Source organism: Periplaneta americana, chromosome 2 (genome assembly GCF_040183065.1).
Source record: "Periplaneta americana isolate PAMFEO1 chromosome 2, P.americana_PAMFEO1_priV1, whole genome shotgun sequence".
Classification (NCBI taxonomy): Eukaryota; Metazoa; Arthropoda; class Insecta; order Blattodea; family Blattidae; genus Periplaneta; species Periplaneta americana.
The window spans coordinates 199525646-199549247 of NC_091118.1; the positions used below are offsets into that span (position 1 = coordinate 199525646).

At 33.7% G+C, this 23602-nt stretch overlaps 1 protein-coding gene across 2 annotated transcripts in view; it reads right to left on the reverse strand.

Annotated features, from left to right (window-relative positions):
* Positions 1 to 3510: 3510 nt before the first annotated feature.
* Myo81F (Myosin 81F) overlaps positions 3511 to 23602 on the reverse strand; it is a 337994-nt gene continuing 317902 nt past the window's right edge. Inside the window, exons 34-35 of one of the 2 annotated variants that reach the window (XM_069819364.1) lie at positions 23416 to 23478; positions 3511 to 23324 (exon numbers count right to left, since the gene is read on the reverse strand). In XM_069819364.1, coding sequence (XP_069675465.1) covers positions 23262 to 23324; positions 23416 to 23478 — 126 coding nt within the window. In that variant the 3' untranslated portion in view covers positions 3511 to 23261. Of the gene's footprint in view, positions 23479 to 23602 lie in introns of both variants that reach the window. The other variant, XM_069819362.1, reaches the window with a different exon arrangement.

The window sequence follows — 23602 nt, forward strand, 5'->3', positions numbered from 1 at the left end:
CTCCATGTTAGAAACGGTAGTATGTGGAAAATAATGGACGCTATGCGTCGCCACAGTCGAGAAATGAACTTCCGATAACCAACGCTAGATGGCAGAGTACCTAGAAGCTACATGGAGAATAATGTAATCAGGGCTATTGACAAAATAATGTTTCCATTAAATTTAATAATATCAGCATTTATTCAGTCATAGTTTTCTGTCCTGATACTAAGTAATTAAATTACAACATAAGTAGCACAGGGGGGGGGAACTGGCCACCCTACCCCATTATCTCCTGGCCTAGTTGCCTCATAAGTGGTGCCATGTGAGGTTCAGACCTGTCTTCGGACAGTTGACTAAACAATAAGTACCACAATAAAGCCCAGTTCCCATGGTGTTTTCTTCTGTGTTTCCTTGCTGGCAAGCAAGCTGGGTGCCGTGGTGGGTACAATCCAAAGACGTTATAATAGTATACTAGACTCACACAGAGCGCTGGTGTGCTGTCCAAAATTGAAACCAGTCTGCGCATGTTTACGCCGCCATGCTACTGGTAGAAATAGAGCGGTAAACATGATTGTCATACTTGTCCTTTGTTTTGTCTCGGGTGTTTTTAGTGAATAGTGTGAAAGTAATGGCAATATAATTTTTAAAGATGATATATTATCGCCGCGGACTCATGCTTAACATGTCGGCATCATACAATAACGTGCGGTGTGGTTTAAAAAAATAATTTTGCCGACCGATTGTTGCTCTATAGGTTTCACTCTAAGCGTCACGTTGTCACGTCTACTTTCTCGATAAGAATAAGCACTAGTTTGTTATATTGTTAAATGGCTATTATTATTATTATTATTATTATTATTATTATTATTATTATTATTATTATTTCATATACGAGTACGTTGGCTTTCTTAACTCTTAATAATAACTCTTTAATAATAATTTTTAATCACATACCTTAATGTTCGTCCTCAGCACAAGACATTGCAACCTCGGGTTTAGTCTACGTGGATTAGACAAGTAAGTGTCATTTAATAATAATTGAAGCAGCTTATTGGTTGCATTATTGAAATTGAGGCGAGTGATTGGAGCGGCGACACAAGAAATTGAAAACAATAATACAATTAAATTTCAAAGACCTGCCGAAATCATGAGGCCGCTCAAAGAACTGCCGAATGTTAACCATGAGAGCGCGGCGATAATACCATCCCTGTTTAATTTTCCAAGCTATTTGCAAAAGGTACGATGTAATATTATCTCTGTTGTTACAATATCAATATCATTAAAAATCAATCAGTAGTTTACGACAATAAAGAATACTTAATTGTTAGTACAGGTATATCAGACTGTAGAGAAATCCCACTGAGTGAATTATTTAGACTTACACATCAGATGTTAAAACATTAGTGGAAAGATAACTTTTTGTTTTTATTATGTAAATGAATTTATCTGCAAGATAATAAACTTTCATTCAAGATCCATATATGGATAAATAAATATACAGATAATAAATAAATAAATAAATAGCTATAATAGCTAAGCCTCCTTTGTGAATTTATGATTCAGAGTTCACCTATAAATAACTCTTTTACATTTTGCCGGATATATTTTATTAACAAAAGCAAGGAATGGCATCTTATTGATATTGCATATGTGCATAAAAATTATGTACCATCACTCCGCAAGCAATGATAATATATCTATTTTATTTATTTAAAATAAAAATACAATATGTAAAAAATCCACACATAAAAAGTATGTGGTTTTTTTATCTTGCATAAAGTGTTTGTTTAGTTTTTAGGTCTTCACGTTACCTATTGTTTGCAATGTATTAGGTACCGATACTTTTTATAATTGATAGCATTCCCTTTATTAATTGAAGAATGAATTCAATGTAATTTGGCTACCTTCGCATATTATATTTTGCCAGATTACCTATGTCCTGTGGTCTAAAAGTACCGGTAATATAATTTATTTTTGATTCTCCAAAACTTAACAACAAGTCTATACTGATTATCGCATATTTATTTCACTTAGGAATTTGATTATAACAAGAAGTTGTGTAATCAAGGTGCATATATTTATGTCTTGTGATCTAAGAGTTAATATGTTAATATAATTTTAGATTCTCTGAAACCTAACAATTTGCTGATTATCGTAAAATTATACAATATATAATGTGTATTGTGTAGGCCTATTTATGGATGTATCAGCATGTTTTCTATAAATTGCTGCATACGTATTTTCTTTTCTTTAATGTTCTAACACATATCAATGAAACTTTGAATATGTTTATTTCGTTCTAATTTTACGTTAAACGTCGAAAATGGCCATAATATGTCAATTTTAGATCATCACAGCGTTAAATTGCGTGATTTACGCACTGCTATTATTTGTCTGCGCTCCAACAATATGGCGGCAAGCGCAGCGTTCAATTTGCCCCGGTTTCCTCGTTTCGCGCAGCCGAGACTGTAGGGGCTTGGTACAATCACAGTCTACTATATAGTCACGAAGCTTGAGTTTTGAGGGTGCTAGAAACAATAGACTGTGACGGTACTATTTTGCATTGCCTGTAATGAGGCGATATTAGCGATCCTAGTGGTGAGCAACTATCTAATGTTTGCATATTTACTACATATTGAGCTTCGCGACTGTATATATTAGACTGTAGTACAATGGTGGCTCCTTCCAGATGACAAACTTCGGAAAGAAAATAAATTTCTTTTCATAGAATAACGCACTGAATGTTTCATTCTTCTGAAAGAAACTCTTAACTGAACATATTTGTGGAAATGTCAACTTAAAGTTTAATTCAATAATTCATATTTTGTCACCTTCTCAAATCCAAATGCAACGAAAATTCAAACTGCTACGGTATAACAAAATGTTGACTTTCTTACTCAGTGCTGTCATGGTAATTCTTTTCTTGGCCATACGCCCCACACCCTTGTTTTCTTCCTTGAAATATCTCTCTCTCTCTCTCTCTCTCTCTCTCTCCCTCCCTCCCTCCCTCCCCCCCCTCTCTCTCTCTCTCTCTGACTGTCATTTAATGATTTTTTTTTAGTATTAAAGAAGTAAAGAAATTGTTTTGTTTTACATTTTAATTATACAACAAGTTTGATTTAAAGAATACACCACTAGCACCACCATAGATGCACACTTGTCTCGATGAATCTTGGAGTGTGTATTTGCAGCACTTCTTGTTTTTCAACCATTATTTTATATAATTCTGGATTCCTGTGCTGCAGGCAATAGAAACAGGAACTCAACAATAGTAACCACAGCCTACTGGTATACCCACAGATTCTAAACACGCGATATGATCACAGATGTCAAAGCATATATAAATAAACTTAACAAAAATAAATAAATAAATAAATAAATCAAACAAAAAATAAATTGTGTCTTACAAGTGCCTCAAAACAGTTGACCATATCTAAAGGCATTGATAACTAATGAGCAATATTATAAGCAGCTATCTTACACACTAAAGGAAAAATGGATAACCATTATTAAATAGACACTCACAGATTAAATTTGCTTAAATGATTATTTATTTATAAATACAAATAAAATTAATAATATCATAAAACATCCATCATATAAATGTTACAAATGGGTTTCATATCAACATTCTCATTATTTTTTCCCACCTTCAATTAACATTTTACAAATCACAGACTTAAGCTTGTTTTTCCCTTGTTTGGGGGAAAATTCAAACCAAAGACAAGAATATTACAACTGAGTTTCTTCAATCAAGACACCCACCAGGGGTGTAACGCAGACACACAATACACATGTATCATACAGATATATAGCACAGCGCATGATATGCCACCATATTCACTCCAATCAAGCATGCCAACGTTTCTGTTTTTATTTTTTTCCCCCTGCAGTCATTCCATTACCCTTTCACTGACATACTGAACTCTGCATGATATAAGTACTCAAATTAACTGCCGATTTATTTGTGTAATGAGAAGCAAGATTCAACGTGCTATTTTCGTCGTCATATCGTCGTCGTCGTTCACATCATCATCATCATCATCATCATCATCATCATCATCATCATCATAATTGAGGTGGTTAGAAGCAAAGGGGTGTAAGTGCCATTTCTAAAAAAATTATTTAAGTGCATCCAGGTAAACTAAAGCAGTTAAAATTTCAGTGGTAAAGGGATATAAGTACTTGTATCTTTTAACCACGTCACACATTAAAATTAAAACTTCACGGAATTTACGAAAGCTTAGTAACTTTTAATCATATTTCCTGGAAAATAATGTAAGTGCACATTCCTTTGTTTCTGACCACCTCAATTTTATTATTATTATTATTATTATTATTATTATTATTATTATTATTATTATTATTATTACTACTACTACTACTACTGTTATTCTTATTAAATGAACTGAACAGTCTCATGTGTCATGTTCCATTTTAAATAAACACAGAATTATGTCTTTGCTATGCTACATAAATTATTCATAATATCTTACATTGTGCATAAGCGTTCTTCTGTACATGGCAAAACAACAGAACATCAATTTGTACAGAAATGGAACTTTTATTATATTATTTCAATATTTGGCGGTGTTGATATTTTTATTAATAAAGAAATACAATCTGTTTAATTAAGAATACAGTTCAATTCATAGACTTTTTTAATTTGTGGATTATTCTGTTAAGTTTTATTATTTTTCTTTTATGTTTGCTTATTTTTCAGTACTAAATAACAATAATAATGTAATAAATATCATTACTGGATCAGCAGAAATACTTCACTAGATAGTAAATGACAATTAATCTAATGGCAGATGATTGAATTTACTTCATTCACCCAGGCCTATAGCTGTGTGCAAGATCTCATAATGAATGAATCAATCAATTACTCAAAGAATGAATGCATTAACGAATAAAAAAAAAAATAATTGAATATAATTTCTTAAAAATCATTAATATTAATATATCAAACAAACTGGAATTAATATTTTTACCTTCTATCCTTCAGTCAAGAGTGCTACACTTGGTTTGAAGAATAATAGTACATTGTAAAGCTAGTTGATAATGTTATACTTTACTGCATGAGTCAATGTTTAGAAAACGAGTGAAGTGGGTTACAAATGCAATAACTGTATTACATTATAAATGTATTTCATAAACAATTTCTTTTGTACAACAGCAATATAAAACAATGAATAAAGAACGAGATATCAAATTTGTAATGAAGGTTAGTTTCATATCGCACAGCTTATGAAGACAGGGCTTCCTATTGCAGCACTGATTTACTGGTATTAAATATTATTGCACGGCAAATCATTTCATAGGTATTAATTTTATGGCACAAATTATGCCGTAATAATAAAAGCTATGACATTTTAATTGGCATGATAATATCACAGTCTAGTATATACAGTCACGAAGCTCAATACGTAGGGAATATGCATCCATAGATAGTTGCTAACCACTAGGATTGCTACTATTGCCTCATCACATACAATGTGAAATAGTACCTGCACAGTCTATTGTTCCTAGTACCCTCATCCAGGGCCGCCGAGAAGGGGGGGGGGGCAAAGGGGACGAGTGCACATGGGCCCGTGAGCGATAAGGTTCTGTCAGATTAAGCGAGTCTGATTACTTTTCATTATCATGAATAATTATTCATAGGTACATACGGGTACTATAAAATTTTGTAAGAACATTTGTTACATAAATTTGACATATTAACTCAACAATAATAGAATTAATACAAATTACCACTTCATATGTTAAATATTTGACTTTTATATTATAGAATATCGATTTCCTGCATTAACGTTCACCTTTACGACAATTGAGGGCCCGCATTTGCTTGAACTATGTTCCCGTCGCTTGCACTGAACACGTTCAATTACTTATTGGCTTGTCCCTTTTAACTAACAACCCCCCACTGGCCCACCACAATATACTAGTGGACTCTCCCAAACCGAAGTCACAGGATACGTTTCGTTTTCAGTACATTGTATGTTTCGTGTCGAAACTTTCGTATTTTCGTTGTTGTTTGTCTAGTAAATTCTGTTCATTAGTGTTACTGGTTATAGTTTAACTGCACAATGGACAAGTACAGGCATAAGTCGGGTGCTGAGAAGCACAAGAAGAGACAGAAAAATTGGAAGCTATTAATATGATTGCGTGAAAAATATTATGAAGACATTAACAAAGAGATCAGTGATGAGCCGAAATATTTAAAATCAATTCATGCCTCTAATTTAGGTTCAACCTCACTGAAACCTACGAATCTTCTAAATAGTCTGAGGGGGATTAAAACTGGACAGTTTATTTCCAAATATTTGTATAGCCATTAGAATATTCTATACAATTCCTGTAACAGTTGCTGATGCTGAAAGATCCTTCAGCAAAATGAAGGAAATAAAAAATGTATTCAGATAAACAATGTGTCAAGAACGACTGAGTAACCTTGGCCTCCTTAGTCTGGAGAGCGATCTTGCTAGGTCTTTAAATTTTGATGATATAATTGACGATTTTGCATAATTGAAGTCAAGGAGAGTTGTTTGTTGATGCTGGACTGTAAGTTAGAAATTGCAGGTGTTTAGGAATAAAGGTTTATGAATATAATATATTGTGCTAATGTGAAGTTTTGGCAAAAGTGTTCAGTGTAATAAAAGTGTATATTTTTAAGTTCGTATCTGTGTATAGGGTTATCTTTTATTTATTTTGCAAATAATTATTATGATTAAAATAACTGGCAACTTCTAATTGTTACTTTTTTCAATGGGGGTCCCAGTACAGTATTGCATAGGGGCCCATAAATTCTGTCGGCGGCGCTGCCCTCATGAACTCAAGCTTCGTGACTGTATATACTAGACTGTCATAATATTTTACGGTACTGATACAATGAATAATGTGGCATATTGTGAACGATTTTGACTAATGATGAGGACTGTTTATAATGGTGCACAAAATAATAATTTTATTTATTTTATTTATTTATTTATTTAGAATATTAACGTGCAAAAACAACAGCACAAGGCCAATTACAGTTTTGCACGATACAAAACAGAACAAAACAACAAATGATGATGAGAATGAATGATAGAAAATGGCAATGAGATGAAATACAAACAATATAATGGTCTACATAATCAATGATCAAATAATAATTATAAAATTATAAAATTAGTCCAATGAGATAATTGAAATAATGGAATAGTCTACATTAATCAATTGACCAAATGCAAGAAATAAAATGGACAAATAATTATTAAAATAGATCAGTGAGTTAAAAACTCAAAGATATACTACACATTAAATGGATCCAAGTTGAATCCATGCAAATTAGCATATTTAATGCATCTGCAGACCGGAGAGAGAGATTTAGGATTCTTATTATAAAACAATTTATGAAATCTTAAACCATTAGCAGGAATACGAAGACTGATATTGCTTATGAAAGATTCACAATCAATATCACCTTTAATGACTTTGCAAAAAAATAAATAATCAAGATCCTGACGTCTGGTGAACAAACAACCGCAATTGAAATAATTGCATTTAATCTCATAGTTATAATCGGAATTTGGTAAAAATCTATAAGAACACAAGGAAATAAATTTTCTTTGAATATTCTCCAATTTAGCCGAGTCAGTGGAAATAATGGAGTTCCATACAACAGATGCATATTCAAGCTTGGATCTAACCAACGTATAGTATAAAATTAATAAACACATAGGAGTGGAAAAATAATAAGTTATAGACCTAATTAGACCAAGCATTCTTAACGAATGGGTATAAATATATTGCACATGATCATGGAAATATAATTTTGAATCAAGTAGGACACCAAGATCTCTAATACAATCTGTCCTAGTAATTACGACATTACTGAGAGAATAGTTAAATTGAGAGAATAGTTAAATACTGAGAGAATAGTAATAATAATAATAATAATAATAAATATGCTATCAGTACTAGCAATACTTAATATGAGCGAAAATTAATGCGATTGTATGAAAACAGACATATAATTTCTACGTGTTTTGTTTATTACATCAACGTTATTCTAATATATTTTATTACTGAAATATTTTACAGTCATTTCTTGCCATGTTCATTATGACGACTTGAAAACCTCTCGACTTCTCACACGTGAATATTAACAGATTATCATGCAGAGCTCTAACTGTTGTAAGTCTGACCACAGCTGTATGCCGCAGACTTCAGACGAGCAGTGATAGAGTTTATGGCAGTAATAGAGAGCTCAATTTATTGTGAAACCTTTTTCATTGAATTTCTTGATTAAATAAAACGTGCTTTTGCGGCAATATGTAAACCCCTTTACACAACTAATGGTATGTTTGTTTTTTGTTTGTTTGCATTTTTATTTGTTGGCAGAGGAGCTGTGATAAAATCATCGTATATATTAATTCTTTGTACATTCGAATTCTTAACTGCGTCTTGCTTTGAAATCTGGCAGCATTACTTCTTATGAATATGACATATTTAACATTACTAACATTAACTTTTGAGTTTATTTTTTATGGAAGATTCTTGATGACAATGAAGTGGATGTTTTCAAGAATTGTTATGCTCAATAAGACAATGATCAAAACGTTCCTGCTTTCGTATGTATCCACGTGTATTCCAGTCATCATCTCTGAATAAAAGCTTAAATTAATTACACAAAGAATTACAACAACAGAAGAAGATATAAAAGGTAGTCTCTTACTTCAAGATAAAATGTAGATACAATCCACTTAGAAAGTAATAAATATATTGTGCCACATAAAATACTACTGGTACATTTACAATTACAGGAGAAAAAATGTTCTGTGAATAATATTCACAGAAATATGAAAGGAAAGTGTACAACATGGGGACTCAAGTACAGACTTTAGTTTTCAGTTCTTTTTGAATTCATTTCGTAGTAGAGGCACAATAGTCAGGTAGTGTCTTTTTGATTGATTAAATATACTTTCAAATATTATGCTTGAAAACAGGAGACACAATTCAGTACTTATTCGACTAATATTGATTAAAAACTCAAAATACATCTCTGGACAGCTAAACAATATTACATATATAAGAACTTTCAGGATTATTCATACTTAATGGAAAAGTTACAACTAAATTGTTTAATTAATCTTGTCTTTCAGTCATTTTTATAAAATTTTAAATACTGAACTATTAAGGTATTACTTTTTTCAGTTCTAAAATCAAAACAGAGTATTAATTACCAACTATAAATCTATCTTGTAAGCAACTCAAAATATTTTCTAATATGATGATTGGGAACATATTATATGCTTTAGTAAGTGTTGTATTACAATACTCATCTACAACTTCAGTTTCTATGTTACTTCATAGGGTTCTCAAGTACTAGCATAAAGCTTCTAACATGAATCAGAGGCTTTTTTATATGTGAAATCTGCCAGATTCCAAACAGGTATGCACTAAACTTTAGTCTTAAGAGGAACTGATATTGAATACACAAATTAAATAATTCATTGCATTTATTTAAGCTTTTAAAACCATCACCTAGTTTCTATGTGCCTTCATTTACATTACACGACTTTCTTACAACCCTCTTGCTGTCAAGCCTGGAGATGCAAGTTATACTAGCTTTGTTAGATTTATATTGATTATTCAGTGGCTAGTTGACAAAAAAAAAAATATGTTGATTATTCTATGTAGCGTATATTGATATTAAAACTCTAAAAATTATCTGAATGTAAGTTAAGCGTGCATTGTTATGATGACTGTTGATAAAAAAAAATAAGCTAGAAGCAAAATAAGGTACATCTTGAGGGACTTAATCAAGTCTTCCCAGCTACACTGCTTACAAGACAAGCTACCTCAGCTCAGTATCAGCAAAAGGGTTAAAGAACCATATAGACTGAACAACAACTGTTAACTTGCACCTTGACCAGAGTGAGGTATAAGCTGTTGAAGACAGAGTAGCGCGAGTCCCTATCATACATGACCCGTAAGATAACACAAATCAACTTTTGTGTTCGTGTCATTTGTATGCATATATACAGTATATATTCTGTTCCCACAGGAGTTAAACAATGTATATAACTACTAAATAGACCTGAAAGCTACGAGTGCTATTTTATATGGTAACTACAAATCAAAATGGCTAGAATTTTTTTTTTTTTTTAGCATGAGTGTCATCACTGTACACAAAATGTTTCATCACATATGTCTGCAGTTTGCCATCAGCCAGAGACCATCAAATTTCAAATACAATCTCCCACTTAAACTGTTGTAATGCAACATTACCTGTAGTACCATAGCATTTCTTAAAACGAATGTTATTCTTTTATATCACAATCATGAACCTTTACCAATGACTGATTGCTCTTACTGTAAATATAATGCTGTAGGTACTTTCTTTACAGTCAAAACAATATGATCATGTACAAACATGTCAGTTCTAGATATAACCTTTCTGTTACACAACTTAAATTCATTTAGAAAGCATCAGCTCAATTCATTTGCAAAACATATTGCACGCATAAAGTAAAGCTGCAGTTAACAGAGGATGAGTGTTCCGACAAAGACCTGTTGTAGCAAATATGTTACACTACCATCATAACTGTGTGATTCAGTGGCGTACACAGAATTTTGTCAAGAGGGTAGTCATTATTAAAATTGTTTACAATTTACATTATCGGTATTTTAAATGTTTATTATTATTATTATTATTATTATTATTATTATTATTATTATTATTATTATTATTATTATTATTATTATTATTATGAAAAATATGAACTGTCAAATGCACAAAACGTTAAAGAATGTTTTACAATAAATCAGAATTCAAACTAACGAAAGGATGAATACTGCTCTTAAAATGAGTTTAAAATCGACCCTGCACAATATTTAACATCTGTACTGTAGAACTGTCAAAACAACCTTTCCAATATATTTCAGAACAACTTAAATTTCATATTGTGTCAGTTTCATTTTATTACAAGGTTGGTACTAGGCGGTAGGTCTCTCTACAATAAGATAGCATTGTTATAATTCGAATGTGTTGCAGCACCAAGCACAGGGATTATATTGAAGGAGGGGTAGGAGAACTATGACTTATATCGATGTAGATTTTGTTACTCTGACAGTGAAATATTAGAGAAAGGAAAACCATTATGGATTTTAAAAAATCAAATCGAAATGTCATTTTTTTTTAATTAAAGGGGAGATTCAACCTCGATAACTCCCCTTCTTGCGTATGCTCCTGGTGTGATTAGTAGAAATGCGTATTCTTCGAAATAAAATTATGTGTTTTTTTTTTTAATTGGACCTCCCCGGAATAAGGATGTAACCAACAAAACTGTAGCCTAATTTATATTTCAGAGGAGAGGAAAATAATTTTAGGAGTATATTTCATTACTCCTATATTTACTAGCAGAATTATTTGACTAATAAAAGATACAAGTTCATTTTGACATCGAATGCAATAATTTATTGTTATAAATGAATGTTTAAAAATTACATTTTCCACATAAGTCACACTATAATTTGATGTTACATCCTTTTTCCGGGAAAGTCTTCAATTCCAATATAGCTCAGCTTGTTTTCTACCGCAAAAATCGATAAAAAAAAAAAGACATAATTTTTTTTTTGTCTAATGGTGGGTACTTGAGTGTTCGCCATTACTAGGTGGCAGTGTTGATGACCTAAAAGTAGCTGAAAAAATTATAAAAAAAAATGCCCTTACATTTACATAAAAATTCCCTAAAGACCTTAAAAAGTTAAAAAATTAAAGGTGGGGAACTATGTATGGACAGATAATAAACACAAAAGACCAGATAGTTTTAAAAGAAATTAAAATTACTCACACGTTTCTGCTTTTCTTGTATTACAAAATAATTCTCAACTGAAATAAATTCGCAAACAAAATATGAATAATAAGAAAAAAAGTTATTTTTTTATCTCATCAACTGAAAATGGCATATAATTAAAATTTAAGTAATAGAAACATTCAAGTATTACATAATGTGTGGCAATAATATGTTTCACATGTAGGCCTATTTAACCAATACAATTTATATTCAAGAGGAAATAATTGAGATGTTCTCTGGAACAAGAATTTAACTGGAAAATCTTGAATTTGAGATACAGAGCACCAAACATTTTAGATGTTGTGTAACAGCATTGCACAGGACGACATTCAAATGTTTCTAGAGGGTGCTGTGTTTGTTGAAAGGAAATAATATTTTGTTAAGAGAGAAATGTATTGTTAAGGATTCTATATATTATGCTGGAAACGGAAAAACGACATAATGTACGTTAAATTGTTATTCCAGGGAACGTCTCAATTGTTGAAAACATCAATGAAATTATATTTTATCCCACGCAATCAACAGCACTCTGTAATACAGAGAGAGTCAGAACTTTCTCCGCAGTGGCAGGCACACTTATATCCTGGTGTAGGTTGGTATTTCTCCCTTGCCTCAGGGGGTAGCCACGCAAACAATACCGGCGCGTCCTCGGCAAGGTTATAAACACAACCACCCTTCAGTCAGTGTATTGCAGCCAGCAAGTGCATACATTCCGTGAAATGTTTTCAGTTGAAGAACGAGCTTTTATAGTGGAATATGTGTTTCGAGAAGGAGACAAATACAGTGAAAAAGTGAAACAGAAGTTTAGAGAACGTTTCCAAAACTCTAATTTACCTCATCAGGATACAGTGCGCTATCTGGTAAATAAATTTCCCCAGACAGGTTCCGTGCAAGATGCTCCACGCTGTGGGAGATCCACAGTTTTAACGGAAGACAAACTGTTAGATATTTTTTATCGAATGCTAAAAAGCCCTAACAAATCGGTTAGAAAATTGGCACAGCAAACTGACATATCCTATTCCAGTGTGCGTAGAGCATTAAAGAATGAACTAGGATTACGGCCGTACAAGGTATCGGTAGTGCATGAACTAAAACCCACAGATAATGAGAAAAGACTAAATTATTGTGTTTGGTTTCAAAGATTTATTCGTCGTCACGGTGTTGACCTGTTAGACAGGACATTCTTTACAGACGAAGCTTGGTTTCATCTTTCAGGTTACGTAAATTCCCAGAATACACGGATCTGGTCCTACGAAAACCCTTATGCCTACATGAAACACCATTGCACTCCCAGAAAATTGGGGTATGGTGTACCATATCACGAGCACGCATTATAGGACCAATTTTTTTAAATGACAAAGTAAACTCTGAAATTTATTCCTCAGATATATTGTTTCCTTTTATTGGGCAATTAAATGAAATTGAATTAAATAGTTGTTTCTTTCAACAAGATGGTGCCATAGCTCATACATCTATCCGATCTATGCAATTGTTAGAAGAGGTTTTCGGTGAAAGAATAATTTCACAAGGATTGTGGCCGCCGAGATCCCCCGATCTAACGCCTTCTGATTATTTATTTTGGGGAACAGCTAAATCTAAAGTGTACCAGACCAATCCTACCATGATCGATGAATTAAAATATGCAATAAAAGATTTTTTTCAATTCAATGAGTCAGGAAACTTTGAGCAAGGTTTTTGAAAATAAGGTGAAGCGGGTAGATCTATGTCTTCAAGAAAATGGACGACATTTTCAACATCTTCTATAGAGTAAGTAAGTGTTTTGGAATTTCAATATTATTTATTTATTATTGCCATATTTAGGATTTGTCGCACCCCACTATCTCCTGGCCTGGTTGCCTGATAAGTGGTGCCTTATTGGTATCACTTGCGAGGTTCAAACTTGTCTTCGGACAGTTGACAGTTGATTAAACAACAACATTCATTCTCCGTACTTGGCGCACTCTCGTTATTCCACTAGCGCTGCCAGTGGTACCACTCCATTCTCTGTATCTAGCGTGCTCTTGCTTATTCCACTAGTGCGGAGAAAGTTCTGACTCACTCTGTATAAGGTCACCCTAAAGCAGAGGTTTTTTTTTATTTATTTTATTTTATTTTATTTCACACATCAGTATCGAGCAGAAGTTAAAAATTTTAAACCATTTTTTTTCCCACTGTCCTTCCTCTCCCATTAATTCTTTTCTTCACCCCCCGAAATGAAAGGTTGTTTCAAACAACTTCCACGAGCTGCTGGATTTTTACGCATTTTGGGGCCTAGAGCTTAACAATAATAGTAGGTGCGGTGAACTTGTATTTCCAGGTAAAATACACCCCTGCTACATTCTTTTCAGCTTATTGGATCACTATAACTTCAGGATGAAGGTCAGTTTTCTTAGCAAATTAAAATATTACTCAGTGGAAAAACAGCAACTACAATTTGTATATAAAATTACTGGAAAATAAAACGAAATTAAAAACAAATGCTGTAAAAATTAATAAGAATGGGATAAAATGACTTTTAATGACAAAAAAATGGCCTATCGGACACAAATCGCAAAAAATGAAAAATATAAAATGAAACATTAAAATTACAAATTTTCTTTTATATCATAAAACGAATTATTGTATTAAAGGGCATAGTTTGAAGGTTAAAAGAAAAGTAATGGCATTTCGTCAACATCCAACCCTTAGTCATTATCCATATGAAGCCAGTTGTATAGACCAATTTACCGACAGAGCCCTTGCCCAGGGTGCACCATAGGAGGCTGGTCTATGTGATGAGATGATGATGGAGATAATGGAGATGTGTTGGGATGTCACAGTGGAACCGAAATTCCCCGGAGAAAACCCCTTATTATCTGGATTAAGACTTGCCTAACATAAATAATAAATCAGTGATGTGCTGGTGATTGAACCCAAATCAACAGGATTATGAGTCCAGTGCTCTAGGAACAGGATAACCATGGTGGTCATAAAAATATCTGTATATACAGTCTTTTATTTAAGAAGTTAATAATTGAAGACCTAACTTTCTAAAGGAGCTAAGTGCCAAAAGTAAGTATCGGAGATACTGATGGAAAATGCAGCTAAAATTCATGTTGAGATACCTCCAACATAATCTTTCAGTGCACTACTATGAAGTCCATTTAGTATGATATTCTCATACCTCTCTTAGATTGAATAAAATTAAATTCGAAAATTTGGCACCTAGCCCATTTAGAAAGTTAGGTTTAGGAGAAGGAATAGTTAATGAAGTGTTTGCTTCAAATTAAAAAAAAAAAATAAAAAATACCACAGCTGTTAAGAAACCTGTTAAAACAGACAACATTTTTTCACATTTTAGAATGACACAATAAATATCTTCATGAATTTCAGCAAAATAAAGACTTGATGTTACTTTTAAATAAGAGCATACTTTACTTTCATTACATGATAAAAGAAAAGGAAAAAATCCTTAATACAACACAGTTGTTGACCATACTGTAATACGTTGTCTAGGAGGTAGTGAAGGATTTTCCCATGACTATATTAGATAATCTTCTCTATCACAATTATTCATTTGAACGACCTATCTATTTTGACGAATTTGTGTGGAATTTAAAGAAACAATACGTAAAAATATTTGCATAAAAATTCAGTTCCTTAATTGTTTGGGAGTACTTTTCAGAACTGTTGTTTGTCAGAACACGCATCTATTGTAACTGTGGCTTAACTTATGTTTGTAATCAAAGTACTATATCTCCATACCACTAATACAAAGAAAAAAATCTGGATCTTATTCTCTACTAGCCACACATAAAAACATTAATTGCTAAGGAAGGTAAAGAAAACAGTTCGTCTTTTGTGAAGTTCCTCTTATGTGGGGCTTCTGGTATTTTCTGTATAACGTATTGATTAAAAAAAAAGGTTACATATACAGTATTTACATGTCGTTTTTCTTTCAGAATTCTACATAAATTTTGCAGTTAAAAAAATTCATTACACATAAATTATATAATTATATTCTTTGTACTGAGTTTGAAAAGTAACATTAATTTTATTGTATGCTACTTGATAAATGAGACTAGAGACAGTTGATGGAAGATAATATGGGAAGAAGAACAGTACAAGAAATTGTTATAAAAGAAGAGCAAAAATTGATGATGTGTACTCTTCTGCATCCAAAACGAAGAGAAACTACAGATACCTGAATATCAATATAAAAAATTCTGAATTTAAAACTGAAGTAGGTTATGTATAACAAATACAGGTAACACCCAGTTATATAAATTAAACGGGAAAAAACAATTGAGGTTATCAAAATTCTTATTTCAGCAGTCACGCATTTGAAAGATGGAGCTAATTAAATGATTCACATGTAATTCACAGAGAATAATACTTTGATAATGCTATCAGTATAATTGACAAAATCCTGAGAAATCAAGGGAAGACAAGTTGAATTAACTACAAATAACCTACACAAGGGAACAGAAAAATTACCAGTTATGAAGATGGTTAACAGTAAAACCGAAACTAGTCTAAGGTAAATTAACAACTTAGTTTCAATTTAACACTAGAAAGTTGTTTCTAACACAAATATTAAGTGAAAAAGTACTGATACAACAGGAATAAGTAAGTTTAAAATAATTCCATTTCTAAATCTAAACAGCTCGGTTTCTAATCTTCATTACTGTAATTGTTTTTCTTTTTCATTACTATTATTTAAACATGCATTTTCTTATGAAGTCTTGAATAAAATTACATGGTTATCCAATGAATGTGTTGTCGTATTGTAGGTTCATAACAGGATTTAAATGATAAATTTACCATTGAGCAGTAGCAAAGCGTAAGATAAGGTTAGTTTCAACAGCGAGAGGAAAAAATTATTGAAAGTAGTGACAGAAAGTTTACCTAAAAGGAAAACATACCAAAATGAACTGTGAACTTTTATGAGTAAAAGTACTGGTATTACAGTACAGAACAATGTTTTAATTTCTCTACTTGTCACTCTTTTCTTATAATTTAAGCAGAGTTCCTTTCATTACAGCAAAGTCTTTCATAAAGATAGCTGTTGTTACTGTAAAAAGAAGTCGCTTAATCATTTTAATAAGGAAGAGTTTTTAAATCAGATTCTCTTTACTGTCTAAAAAGTATTTCAGCAATTCTTTTTCACACAAATATTCAGCAATATTCCTCTTAAAACTACAGATCCCAAATGAATGGTCAAATGTCATTATAGTCGAAAATAGTTGTACGATGAGACAGATGAAGAATTACATGGAGGCATACTTCCACATTACACTTAACGTCAGTAGGGATTAGGGAAATATTAAAATCGAATAATTACAGTGTTTCTAAACTAACTTCTGAGAACAAAGCAGTGCAAGCAGATTATTTTCTAAATCATTCTCATATGGTATTATACCCAAATTCTGTAAAATAGGTAGTAAACTGAGTGATTACTTTCTCCCTAACATGTTCGCCCTAAACCAGCTGAAAAGTAGCATCTTGTGTGTGAACAAGTTCGCAACATCCTGTAGCAACTTTCTCAGCTCCTTGATTGCTCCATGCTACTTTTGGCTTGTGTGTGAACACGATGTGCAACTTCTGCAGTTGCAGTAGGAAATTTATGTAGCAAAAGTAGCGACCTGATGTCCACAGAGAAAAAAGTTTCCCAATCCTATTCCAAATTACAGAAGAACTCACCGTTTGAGGGGGGCAAAGGCTAATTTGGATTTCCTGGCCTCTGATCGGGTCAAAAATCCTGATAGAACTGATATTTATCCCTTGCAGTGAATTTTGCGGAAGTCTCCAGGGCATAATTATTTAAATCCACTCTCCTCACCTCCACTCTGGGGCCCCCTGAGATCTTTTAAGCTGCGAAAGAGAGAGTGGTGTGCGGAAAGCAATGGGAAGCTACCGCATTTATCTTTTCCAAGAAAAATTGCAAACATGGCATGATGAGTCTTTCCATGGTAAAAGATTCCGGATGTAAACTATCCCTTCATTCTTTATGACGGAGTGAAGAGAATCAACTAGAAGTATTTGAAATGTGGATATGGAGAAGAATGGAGCGTGTGAAATGGATAGACAGAATACAAAATGAAGCTGTGTTGGAAAGAAGGGACGAAGAAAGAATGATGAAACTGATCAGGAAGAGGAGAAGGAATTGGTTGGATCACTGGCTGAGAAGAAACTGCCTACTGAAGAATGCACTGGAAGGAATGGTGACCGGGAGAAAGTTCGGGGCAGAAGAAGATATCAGATGATAGACGACATTAAGATATATGGATCATATATGGAATCTAAGAGGAAGGCAGAAAATAGGAAAGACTGGAGGATACTGGGTTTGTAGTGAAAGATCTGCCCTTGAGCAGAAAACTATGAATGAATGAATACTGTTTGAGAAGTAAATTGATCTTCTAAGAGAACTGAGTGATGTGAAGAGGCAAAATGTCGAGATTTTTTAATCGCTTCATAACTTCTAGAATAGCTCTGAAGCCCACTCTGCAACATATAAAATTCATACCTAATCTTTTCCACATATAAAGGCTGGTTCACAATAAACCGGAAACGGAAACGGCAACAAGAACGAGAACGGAAATGTTGTTAAAATAAATGTATTTAAATGTGAGGATTCACAATTAACTATTGTGAAAGCTCACATTTAAATACATTTATTTTAACAATATTTCCGTTCTCGTTCTCGTTGCCGTATCCGTTCCAGGTTTAATGTGAACCGGCCTTAACAGATGATGAAGCCATTTGCGTACCTGATTTTTACGAGGTCTGGACCAGGGGGCTGGTTCATATACTTCAGCATGCTTTGGCTATTGTGCGTCTTACATATGCGATGAGTCCAAATCCAACAGGTGGCCCAGGTGACATTCGTGAATCCGACGCTGACAGGTGGGCCATCTTGCCTCAGCCTCTAATTGAACCAGGTCCTGTTTTGCGGACGAGTAGCCTGATAATCCCCAGAGACCTGGAGCTCCAAACCCTTCCTGTACCAATACCCGAAACTCATACTACCCTCAAAACTTCACTCCAGCCTATAACCAATGGCAGGGAAAATGAGGGGGAGGTGGAGAATGCTGGTGAAATGATAGAAGGAAAAAAACTTCTACAACGCCTGCTTTGTCCACCACAAATTCCATCACGACCTGGCTGGGGATCGAACCTGGGCCACCTGGATGGAAGACCAGCGCTCTAGCAATTGAGCCACAGACGCAGTACCAGCGTAGCTCAGTTGGCAGGCAAGTTTTCCTGCTGAGCTGGAGTTGCATTTGAGCATGGGTTCGATTCCCGCTTGGGCTGATTATAACCAGGTTGGGTTTTTTCCGAGGTTTTCCTCAACTGCAAGGCGAATGTGAGGTAATGCATGGCGAATCCTTGGTCTTATCTCGCCAAGTATCATATTGCTATCACCAATTCCATTGGCACTAAATAACCTAGTAGTTGAAACAGCGTCGTTAAATAAACAACAAAAAAGTGACGAGTACATGATGCTGATCCAGCACATTTATCTATCAGATACAAAAGTAAGAAAAAGTAAAGTTCTACCTCCCTGCCTCCTATGCATATTAATTTTGTGTACATGGATCATCGGTTTTACCATTAAATTCTGTTCTTTAGGCCGATACTGAAATGCTATTCCTTGTTTCAACAAGTATGCTATTTATTTACAAACAATATGATGTGTAATGCATCATAGTTTATGTATTTATCATAAGAAACACAACACAGTAGCCATTACTGACATAGGAAACAAAAGCAAAGTAAAATTTGTACAGCTCTGACACTTCATCTGAGAGTTCTGAAACCTTATTTGTACAAGGAGGAGTATGTATAGGCTAATTCACACGGGGATAGTTTACAGGAGTCAAGTGCTTGGAGCAAGTCGACTTTTCTTCAACTTTCCCAGTGTGATATGGTCGAGACAGTCAAGTTGTGACTTGGCAGTCAAGCAGAATTTGAGTTGACGACCCGTCAACTTTTGTGTCCACTTTCCCATCACGTGACCAACTTGACTCCACCACTTCCTGCGTGTGAATGCGAACTTGTAGCAACTTGGCAAGTAGAAAGTTTGTAATTTTAGGCCTATTGTCGAAGTAAATTAATAATTATTAATAATGAGCGCCCCTAAGTGGAATTCAAATGATATCATAAAGTTTTTGGAAGTGTATGAGAAGTATGAACTTGTATGGAATATACGTGACAAAGAATACCTCAATAAAAACAAGCGGGAATTATTATTCCAGAAACTAGTCATTGAACTCATGGAACAAGGTTTCGAAAACATAGACGTAGAAGTTGTTCGAAAAAAGTTAAAAACCATTAAAACAGGACTCATTCTGAGATGTTTCCTGTATTCTGCAGGATCTTCTTCAGCTAATTCTTTCAACAAGGTATTAGATACACTGTGCATAATTCTTCTACGGATCCATTTCTTAACCCATGTTCTCTTTTCCTTTTCTTCAAGAATATTTTGTAATTCATACAATAACAAGGCGCCAGTTAGCTGCACACATGCTTGAATATGTGCTGGTGGCATCTTCAGTTTCACCAAACTAAAAATGCCAGTTCACTATTGATTTTTATTAACTATAACAGAATACAAGAATTCGAACGCCACTACGAATACAACATTTAGTGCGCGCTTTTTTTCGAGCATGGTTTCAAGTTTAATGTCTCCGTGTGATCACAAATATAGCATCAAGTTTAGAGGCTTCAAGCACTTGACTCCTGTAAACTATCCCCGTGTGACTCGGGTTTATGAAAGACTCTGCTCATGCGCAGAATAGTCACTCCTCTCACTCTATTTTGTTTTCAGAAACATCAGTTGAATAAAATTAAAAAAAAAACAATGATATATTTTTAAGTATCATATATTACAATTAAATAAGAGTACGCTAAAGCAATAAATTCGAATAACAACTTATAAAACCTATTTCCTCTTATAAATAATTCAATTCCTCTTCCACAAACTAAAGCAAAGTGTACATGCTTGAACTGATATTTTTGTCGTGAGTTGTAGAGAGATGTCCTCCCACCACTCTGACGTCATCGTAACGCACAGATAATGTCAGAGGTCTATAAATCTAGGAAAAGAACATCAAAACAAATAAGTTATGTTTTACTGTAATATTTTAACTCATGAACTAAAATGTTGTAGGCTATAGTTTACCTTCATCTTTTATATTCACAAAACAGTGTTTGAAAAGAGTCTTTTACTATATTGATCCGATAAAAAGCCATGCATTTTCTACACAAACTAGATGTTAATTAAACTCTTAAGCAGTGAAATGTATCTTGGGAAAGGCTCGTCTTAAAAATATTAGTTCATAGTCACTTAAAACCTTTCCAACTAAATATAAATTCGTAGGGCATATTTTATACATAATGAATTTTATTTCATTACAACAAACGAAGTATTACAGAAGGATAGTAAAATATAGGTTAGGATAGGTTAGGTTGGGTTAGTCAGTCAGTGACGGACTGTAATAGGCTTTACTTCACGCATTCTATTTGGATCGAATTATAATACTTATTGCTACAATAATGGCCTTCATTCACACATTGTATTAGGTAGAGAGAGCATATGTTAAAATTATGTATCCTTAATGTGATAATGTAATACTGATTATACTGTAATACTATACTTATCTTTTAAAATGAATACCAGAGGCATTTCCTTAGGGGTAAAAGTAGCAGGTATGTAGAACTGACATCCCTACTGCCATTAAATGCCGATTGTCTGTAAAGGTGGGAACCTTAACCTCTCACCACCCTCTGGGCCGATTTGGCATGTCATGGAATTGACTTTTACTTATCTTTCAAGTACATATAAATAATGTAAAGAAATATCTTTTTGTTAATGAAAATGTACTGCCAATATAGCTCAGAATTTTCTTACATAACTTTTAAGTAATATTGGTTATGTTTCTGTTCAGAGAATAAAAAAAAAATTGTTCGGAAATTGTTTTAATCAAGAAACACTGTAATTACCCGTTTTCGTTCGTGATGTTCAAGTTAAACAATATATTGCTTCATGGCAAACATAGCTCTGTTGAGGAAACCAGTAAACAGTTCTGACACTCAACGGTTGCTGTGGTAACGGTAACAACGCTAGTAATACTGCTACATAAATTGCATTCTCACATTTGCTTCTCAGTCTTTGCCAGATAGAACATTTAAAAATGACAATATACACACTATAATGTCAGCAAGTATTATGGAGAGAACTGGACAATGTGCAGAAGTCCAAGGAGGTGTTGCATTACAGCCAACACCGTGGAATGAATACATGTCCCTTGTTACAGATACAGAGGTTACAAAACTGGAGTTTAAAATTAGTCTCTTCTTCTTCTTTTTTTTATCTTTGGGCGAATGAATACAAACCCTACTCATTCCTTTTGTGAAAACATCAACTAAAATATTTTGGTCCTGGGCGTCTCTCTTGACATCCCATTCAGAAATTATGAAGATCAGCAAAAGAGACTAGCCTTACGATGAAGACGATCTAAATAAATTACATCTGTAATTCAATAAATTGAAAAAATAGGAATAAAATACAGAGTTATAGGAAGTCCAAAGAATTATACAAAATGTAGTTTTATGTACTGGTGGAATTAAAATATGTATACCATTGATCATTATGATAATATGAGTCTATATTTACACACAGGAGTATATTAATATTCTAGTTGATAATTATGTATAAATACTGTATACTGTTTCACAATCATGACTATGCCCTGGTATTCTAGTAGCATCGACTGTCATTCGGTAAAATGATTCGGTATACCCTAACAACTGTCAATAAGAAACATGCCGACAGATTCTGGTTATATTTGTACACTGCATTTGAGTTTCATATCCTCTATTTACACTCAGACTCGTAGCAAAACATGCTCCCTCTTTGGACCATCGACGATTCTTCTTCATGTGAGGCAAGCATTTCCTTCTAACCTTAACCAAGTGGACAGATCAGGGTTTTTTGATTTTTATTAAACAAACTGAATAGTTATTTCGCCAACATTGGTTAGGTTGAAAGACGATGATATATAAAATCTAGAATGAGAAGAAATGAAGCCGTATAGAATTATAACCAGCCACAAAGAAACACAATCCTTCCCCCAAACGCCTGCCTGCTTCCACATAAGTATCAGAGTCCTAGTCCTTGCTGCATTATCACATTCAGAGTAGTTGCACAGCAAGGAGAAGAATGCGGAATAGACACACACATGCACACACAATGACTAGGCAAATTGTACACAATCATGTCCAATCCGAGGAAACAGCTCTGTTACACCTCTTAAGAATAAGTAAATGCTCCAACCAATATCAATCAAAGAGGACATCATCCAACATACCTGACGACTACTTCTCATGATTGTGTCCCGAACTTCATCTCTGACTAAACATTCTAGGTGGCGGTTATGAAAGAAACGCTGACTAGGTAACATTGGTTTTGTCATCCTTCTGCTTCTTCTGCCCGTCCTTAGCTCGCAACAGAATCTATGACAGGTGCAGGCTTGTGTAAAATGCTAACTGGTCGACTAACATTACCAGTATTTCGTTTCTTCGCATTGTTGTCTCTACGTCTCACCTGCTGTGGAGATTGCTGGAGGACTTCAGTATACTCCCGAATCAGGTTTGCAATCTGGAATGCCTAAAAGGAGAGAAAGAATATCTCATTAACTGCATTTATTCACACTTCTCTAATCACGCGATTTGCAGAAAGCTACTCAGGTGCAAATCAAGCTTTCAGGTATAACTTCCTGTAAAGTTGATTT